Source organism: Herpailurus yagouaroundi, unplaced genomic scaffold (assembly GCF_014898765.1).
Source record: "Herpailurus yagouaroundi ecotype Mexico unplaced genomic scaffold, PumYag 205, whole genome shotgun sequence".
NCBI classification, from domain to species: Eukaryota; Metazoa; Chordata; class Mammalia; order Carnivora; family Felidae; genus Herpailurus; species Herpailurus yagouaroundi.
Window position 1 is genome coordinate 15,343,436 of NW_024412436.1, and position 7,499 is coordinate 15,350,934.

A 7,499-nucleotide genomic window follows, 5' to 3' on the forward strand; every position below is an offset into this window, starting at 1 on the left:
TGGGGGGCCTCCGCTGCACAGGGTGGGGGTCCTCGGTCTTGGGGGACCTTCGCTGCACAGGGTGGGGGTCCTCGGTCTTGGGGGGCCTCCGCTGCACAGGGTGGGGGTCCTCAGTGTTGGGGAGCCTCCACTGCACAGGGTGGGGGGCCTCGGTCTTGGGGGGGCCTCCGCTGCACAGGGTGGGAGGGCCTTCATCCTGGGGGTTGCTGGGGGCCTCCGTCCTGGGGGGCACGCCACTCTGACCGGTCGGCGCCCCTCTCCTCGGCACAGGGGGCCTCCCCGGAGCTCCAGCAGCGACCCGGACTTCGTGGTGGTGGACGGGGTTCCCGTCATGCTTCCGTCCTATGACGAGGCCGTGAGCGGCAGCTTGAGGGCCTCAGGCCCTGGGTACCTGGGCTCCGTGGGCCCAGGCTGCCCCTTGCCTATGGACGACCAGAGCCCCCCGGCATACCCCGGCCCAGGGGACACGGACACGGGCCCAGGGGGCTCAGAGCCCTGTGACGGCGTCTCAGGCTCCTCTGAGCCGCTCCAGAGTCTGTATTCACCTTCCGCGTGCCCGGGGGGCCCCCGCCCCGACAGCGCGGACACGGGGGCCGGCTCGGCGCGGGAGACGGCGTCCAGCAGCCCAGGCATCGACATCGCCGACGGTGAGTGTCCGCCCCGCGCCCGCCCCTGGCCTCTCCTGCCGCTCACTGTTCTCCCTGCGTGAGGCCTGGAGCGAGGCCGTCCTCTCCCACGTGATGGGTGCAGGTTTCAGGAGGCCCCAAGCCGTCGGAGCAGGAAGCCCGCGGTGGTTTCATGGCGTCTGGGCGAGCCAGGGAGCTCTCTGCCCGCTCCGTCCGCTAGGCAGGGCTTGGAAGAGCTTGGTGCCAGGGTCAGCATGCACGCACGCACACGGGAGACCAGGGCGCCTGTGGGGCGGCCCCGAGAAGCCGTGTGCACGCAGGCCTCTCGCCGGGACGAAGAAACGGGCACGCACGCCCAGCACAAGGAAAGGCCAGTGTAGCTCCCGGAGAAGTGGGGGCAACCAGGGTCTCCCGGGGGACGCAGAGCACCGCGGGGCACGCGAGGGCCCCAGTCCGGGCGTGTGGTGGCCGTGATGGCCGAGGTGGCCCAGAGACGGGCCTCCTTCCTGCCTGCCCACTGCCTCTGCACAGCATCTCGCCCTCTGGCGGGTCTGACCGCTAGGACACGGGGTTAAGGTCTCGGCACTTTATTTTGCGTGAACTGGTGTGAGATTTTCCAGCAAAGACGCTGTAATGAGTGCTTTATGTGGTCAGTTTACGTGGAACTTGGCGTTTTCTTCTGACACCGGGAATTACAGATACTTTAACAAAGTTTTTGTTCCCACATCCCTGCAGCTAAGCTGGTAACGGGCTCTCCTTTTACAGAGATCCCTCTGATGGAAGAAGATGCCTGACCAGCAGAGGTCCGACCATCTTCCTGCCCCTCGGGGATGTGAACTGTGCGCCCTGGGGTGAGGCCTCAGGGGGACAGAGCTCCGGGGCGCTGGGGGGTTCCAGCTTCGGGGGCCGTGACTCACATCATCCATCGCGGACTCGACTCTGCGGCTGGTAGGCTGGCGGCGGTTTTCACGACAGTGGAGGGTAGCAGGGGGCCCGGGCGGTCCTGGAGAAGGTGTCCAGTGTGTCCCTGCTGCGGAGCAATCCCGTGACTTGTGCTGTGGGCGCTGCCTGCCTCCTCTGTCAGCATGTCCCTCACCGATTCGCCCCGAGGTCTGCCGTGCTCGACGCAGGCTCCGTCTGGGGGCTGTGCTTCCCGCGGGAGGCCCCTGGGGAAGGCTCCAGGGGGGGTTGGGGCAACCTCCTTGACCCGACACTGTACTCAGAGCGGGCGCAGCAGTCCCAGCGAGGGAGTTAGGAAAAGACGAGGGTGGACTCTGCTTTGTGGAAGCCTGTCCAGAAGCGGCCGTCCTTTGGTGAAGCGTGATGAGCGTCTGTCCACGGACTGGCGCGCAGACGGTGCGTCGGGTGAGTCCGGTGACTTTGGGGATGGCCGGATGTGCTCAGACGCGGGGCCTGGCAGGGAACGTTACAAGGTAACGTTTCATTCGGCGGTTTAAGGATTCGCGTGACCATGTGTCTCAAGAGCCCCGAGCCCCCTCATTACCCGTTATAGCGTCACCCCCAACAGCCATACAGTTTATTTTCCAAAACAGAGATTTTCTGTACACGTGTTCTTCCTCCAAATAAAGTATGAATGAAGTTGGAGTTTTTCTTTCTATTTTGTCTGCAAAGCAGACGGGCTGCCCAGCCCAGACGGCTGAACCCTCCCTCCAGGGGCCTGCGGCCACCCACCTACCTGTGCACCTGCTGTGCAGGCCTCCCCCGGGCCTGTTGGGTGCTGTTCCTAAGAAACTGATGGATGAAAAAGTCTCCCAAGTCCTGAAATGTCTCTTCAAATACATTTTCATCTGTGGACTTGATTTCTTTCTTCCTCTGGGCTTTAGACAAATAGAAACAAAACTCTGATCCATAAAATTGCTACGTGGTTGGAGCGGAGAGAGCTGGGAGCTTGGTCAAATCCTGGTTTATCCGGACGCAGACTGAGTAAAAATTAAAAACAGAGTGACAGTTTGAAGTGTGACTTTAATATCGGGGTGGGGCCAGGCGGGCAGGGGAGGATCAGTGACCTCAGGGTCGGGGCTGAGGGCGGCGGCTGGGAGGGGCCCGAGAGCCCCCGGGACAGCGAGCGCTGGGCGTGTGGGGAGCAGTGTTGACTCGCTAGACCTCGTTTGGCACTACTTTGTATCACGAGCCGCAGGGAGGGAGCTGAATTTTCATCAGGGTTTCTGCTTAAATGCCGCCTGGCCTGCCAAGAGGCAGGGGGCAGGGGCGGCCGAGGGTTCGCTGAGGACCCAGCGTGGGCCGCCTCCTCCAGACAGCCATCCCAGGAGCCCGGTCAGGCCAGGTGCTCCCCAGGTGTTCCCCAGGCCTGCATCTGTCCTCCCTCCCAGGGAGGTCCTCGAGGACCCTAGCTGCACGTAGCAATGTCAGCTTCAGGTTTTCCGGGGCCAGTCGCTCACAGGAGGCAACAGGAACACGGGCATTCAGCCTCACGTCCCTCACTGGTCAGGGGACGCTGTGAATGGCACCTGCTTCCCAGTGTCCTGTCAGGACCGAATCCAGCGACGGCACAGCGCCTGGCCCGGAGTAGATGCTCCAACGTGGTGGCTGCACTTGGTCAAGCATCCTTCCTCCTCCGTGCTCCCAACGAGCTGAGAAATGCACCCTTTCTCCTGGTTTCCTGCTCCCCTCTGGTATCCTGTCCCTCCTGGTCTCCTGTCCCCCTTGGTATCCTGTCCCCCCAGTCTCCTGTCCCCCCCCCCCCAGTCTCCTGTCCCCCCTGGTCTCCTGTCCCCCCGCCCCCGGTCTCCTGTCCCTCCTGGTCTCCTGTCCCCCCAGTCTCCTGTCCCCCCCCCCTCTCCTGTCCTCCGGCTCTCCTGCCCCCCCCCGGTCTCCCGTCCCCCCCCGTCTCCTGTTCCCCCCGTCTCCTGTCCCCCCCGGTCTCCTGTCCCCCCGGTCTCCTGTCCACCCTGGTCTCCTGTCCACCCCTGGTCTCCTGTCCCCCCTGAACCAAACACCCGGGACAGCAGTGTGGCCCTGACACCCGCCCTCCAGCTTTTACAGAAACTAGAGATCCTCTGAGGTTGGTGAAGCCACAGCACCTGCCCTGCGGGGTCCAGCATCCTGGCCTTTCGGGTTCCCCTCGTCCCGGCCCCTGCCTGTTCTGCACCTGTACCCACCACGGTGAAGGCCGCCAGCCCCTCTCGACCCTGAACTTACTAACAGGAAGACAGGATTTTGCAAACAGTCTCACTGCTTGAGAGCTCGGAGCAGAGGCGTCACTGTGGGGAGCCCTCAAGGAGCACTCAGGGGTCACACGGGGCACCTAGCAGGTGGCCTCAGCCGGGAGTCTTGCACCCCAGGGGATGTTTGGCAGCGGGCACCACTCGCATCCGAGGCGGGGGGGAGGCCAGGGGTGCCGCCGACACCCTACATGCACGGGATGGGGCCCTCGCACGGAGTCGCCCCAAATGCCAGCAGTGCCCAGGCGAGAAACCCTGGTTTGGAGACGTTCCGTGACGCCACGGGGCTCATCAAGCTGACCCAGGCGAGCTCCAACTCGCCACTCCTGCTCTGGGCATCGGGGCCGTCCGCGCCCGGAGGCCTGCCGTCATCTGAGGAGCGGGGAGCCTCCCTGGGAATATTTAAAAGCATAACGTAAACTAAGCCGGTGAATTGTGTGGGAGCACAATCATCGAAACATTTTTAGAACTAACGTATAACAGCTGCGTGTTTCTCTGGGTCAGCAGCTAAATAACGAGGCATAAGGGCAGGTGTCTTGCGACCATAACGCGAAGCGGCAGGGCTGTGTGAACAATATTCTGAGATTTCTGTAAACGCTGTAACGTGATGTGAGAATCTCTGTATTTCTTCGGTGACACGGCCACAGGCTCGGCTATAACGTGGCTCGAGGCCCAGGCGGTGAGCGGGGAGGCACCAGATTTGGCGAGAGGTTAGAAAGAATGGGGTGAAGCCCGCGATGCTGCCCTCCGACTGGGATTAAAGCCCAGACAGGTGTGAGCTCGAGATCCGGAGAGGATCCCAGGGGGTCTTGTGAGCCCCGGAGGAGCCGTGTGGTCGAGTGAAGAAAGCACGGGGTTTGAAACAAGAAAACCTGAATTTATATCCCGGTGCCGGGCGGGGCGGGGGGGGGGTGCACTCAGAGAGTTGGGGGGCTGGCGCTGCCGGGACGCGGCCACAGACGCAGCGCCGGGGGCGTCCCCGCGTGTGGGGCGCCGAGGCCGCGTCTGTGAGGGCTCGGCGGTTACCCCGCCCTGTGCTGGCGGCTCTGCCCTGCGAGGAGCTTCCCGGCCCCGTGCTGGCCCTTCACAGCCCTGCCATCTGGGTGGCAATGAGAACACTCAGGTTGTGTCCCTCCTCGGCCACTTACCCCCAGGAGGCCTGCACCCAGCTGCCCCCCTCTGGGTCCTCGGGTGGGTCCAGATCAGAAGGACCGCCTCTTGCCCAGCATCCCTTTGTCCTACTTCCAACCCTGTAGGGAGCTCCTTCTAAGATGCAAACAAAAAAAACCCCTCCCCCCCCCCAAGGAGTCCCATCTCCCGGGACAAAGGCCATCTTCTGGGGACACGTGGGTCCCCATCTAGGTCCTTGCCGGCCCCTCGATGGCACGGGCCCCTGGGCTCCTGCCTCAGGAAGGAATGCCCTCGGCGCAGCACCCCATGTCCTCTGGTTGGGAGGCATCGGGAGCCTTGCACCCCAGAACCCTTCCTGGACCAGCCCCTCCTGCCCCTTGGCCGACCCCGTCCTCTTAGCGCCCCTCACGGATGTCCCCATCTTCAGGCCAGCGCCTGCCCTGCTGCACGAGGGGGACCCGGGGCCCAGCCTCCCGGCTGTGGGCTCTCGTGCCCCCCGGGCTCCCCCCGATGCCCCAGATCCAAGCCAAATCCCCCGGTGGGGAGCACCTGCCTGTTGGGGACACAGACGATTTTAAATGGCGTGTGGACGGCCGTCTCCAGATGTTTAGCGCTTCGTGCCGCCTTCCATGCATTCTCCGCAGTTCCTGTAAAAGAGCCATTTGCTGCCCACAGGGGGAGGAGGGGCCGGCACAGCGAGCTGACGTCCTGCCGCCGCCAGCCTTCAGTCCGAGCCCAAAGCCCAGGAAGACGTGGGGTCACGGGGACGCTGCCCCAGGCAGGCCCCGCTCGTCAGGTGCGGGCCGGTAGGAACCCCCCCAGAATCCGAATCACAGGGGCTGAGCCTCCGTCTGGCTTTGGGCCCCGGGGAGGCCCCGGAACACAGTCCAACAGGCTCCGCCCCCCGGGCCGGCGGGGGGGGGCGGGGGGGGGGGGGAGCCAGCGCTGGAAGCCGGTGAGGCCAGACGGGTGCCCAGCAGAGACACCCCCAGGCGTCCCGGCCGCCGGGTCAGACATGTGTCGGCGTCCTCCGAGGAGCCAAAGCTCCTGGCCGGTGGCAGGAACGGCCACCCCCCCACCCCCACCCCCACCCCCGGTTCCCAGCCTCACACCCTCGGGGCTCGGGCACCTGTGGATCGGGACACGGCCAGTCTCCTCCACACGCCAACGGGGCCCTCCCCGCCAGACCCAGCTCTGGCCCCTCCTCTCACCCCGCAGCTCCCAGACCCTCGTGTCTTGGGTCCTCGACCCCCCTCCTGGGCCCAAGGGCATCGCGCGTGCCCCTCCCCCTCCACCAGGCTGACTCCCGTCTTTAAACGTCACCAGAGGTCTCCCTGTCCTCTGTGGCCGAGCCCCCTCCCCTGCAGAGACCTCTCCCAGCTCCTCGCCCTCCCGGCCCCGCGCTCCGGACCCTGGACTGGCAGTTCTGCCTCCGTCCCAGCTGTGCCCTGGTACCAGCCCTGGGTCTCCCACCTGGCGACGGTGGACGCTGTCTGAGCGCCTGCTTCTGGGAACTGCTGCTTGTGGCCTGCGTCCGTCTGCACCGCCACGGACAGTGTTTGGGGACCGACTCTGGTTTCTGTCAGCAAGTCAGACGTGCCCAAGGTCAGCCTGTCTCCCCCAGAAGGGGCCATGTCCCCCCACCCCAGAGTGGGCAGCCTGCACGCTGGGATCCAAGGACCCCAGCGCCCGCGTGACTCGGACCCAAACAGCTGAGCGTCTCTGGTCGTCCCCCGACAGCGGGTGTCAGGCCGGGGGCACCCGGCAGGCCCCCTCCTCACCGGCTTTCTCAGGAGCTCGGAGGGTGGCGTTCCCGCTCCCAGGGCCTGGTAGACCCCAGACAGAGACGGAAGACGTGCTCTCTCCCGGGAAGTCCCCTGACGCTGCCCGTGGCGTCCTTCGCGTTCGTCCGCGTGGCAGCGAGTGGCAGAAATCCCTCTGTAAGCCACGTAATGCCCTGTCGCCTGTTTGCACCACACTGTGTTTATCCATCATCCGTCAACGGACCGCGGCTGCTGTGGGGGCAGGGGGGGGGGCGGGCATCGCCCCCGAGGGGACGCCCGAGGTGGACTGGGTGGTGGGGGTGCGGGCATCGCCCCCGAGGCGGGACTGGGCAGGGTGCGGGCAGTGCCCCCGAGGGGACGCCCGAAGGGACGCTGTGTCATCTGACTGCGGTTTTAATTCTGCGAGGAACGGGCACACTGGTTTCCACGGCAGGGCAGGAATCACACCGCCTGAGCCTGACGGCCCCGTGGGACTGCAGGGCCACGAATGCCCTGAAGCCTCGTGGGTCGTGCCGGCCCGTCATCTGCCCCCTGTTGTGTCCGGCGCTTTCTGGCCGCACAGCGACTGACCCGGGCTCACAGACGCCAGCTCGCGAGCGCCAGCCCGGCACTGGCTCTCCGTTTGCCGTCCCTGCCGGTCTGTGCGCAGCACGTGCCTCCTCGGCCCGAAACAAGGCTTGTTTGCCGGCGGTCGGTGCAGGCAGGTGACGCCAGGACGCCGGAACGGCGGCTTGGGAAGAACGAAGCAGAAGAGA

General features: G+C 65.2%; 1 protein-coding gene and 2 long non-coding RNA genes across 5 annotated transcripts in view; 1 reads left to right on the plus strand and 2 right to left on the minus strand.

The window, feature by feature from the left end:
• Nucleotides 1-2,231, plus strand: part of SUSD4 (sushi domain containing 4) — an 89,935-nt gene extending 87,704 nt beyond the window's left edge. For all 3 annotated transcript variants that reach the window (XM_040451968.1, XM_040451970.1, XM_040451969.1), the window contains 2 exons: nt 271-647; nt 1,392-2,231. In XM_040451968.1, coding sequence (XP_040307902.1) covers nt 271-647; nt 1,392-1,420 — 406 coding nt within the window. In that variant the 3' untranslated portion in view covers nt 1,421-2,231. The remainder of the gene's footprint in view (nt 1-270; nt 648-1,391) is intronic.
• Nucleotides 1,201-2,972, minus strand: LOC121015193 (uncharacterized). Its single transcript, XR_005783686.1, has 2 exons — nt 2,323-2,972; nt 1,201-2,039 (listed from the first exon to the last, which is right to left on the minus strand). It is a non-coding gene; the product is annotated as an uncharacterized LOC121015193 (long non-coding RNA).
• A 2,542-nt stretch (nt 2,973-5,514) lies between these two features.
• On the minus strand, nt 5,515-6,926 carry LOC121015194 (uncharacterized). Its single transcript, XR_005783687.1, has 3 exons — nt 6,742-6,926; nt 6,434-6,539; nt 5,515-5,607 (listed from the first exon to the last, which is right to left on the minus strand). It is a non-coding gene; the product is annotated as an uncharacterized LOC121015194 (long non-coding RNA).
• Between the last annotated feature and the right edge of the window lie 573 nt (nt 6,927-7,499).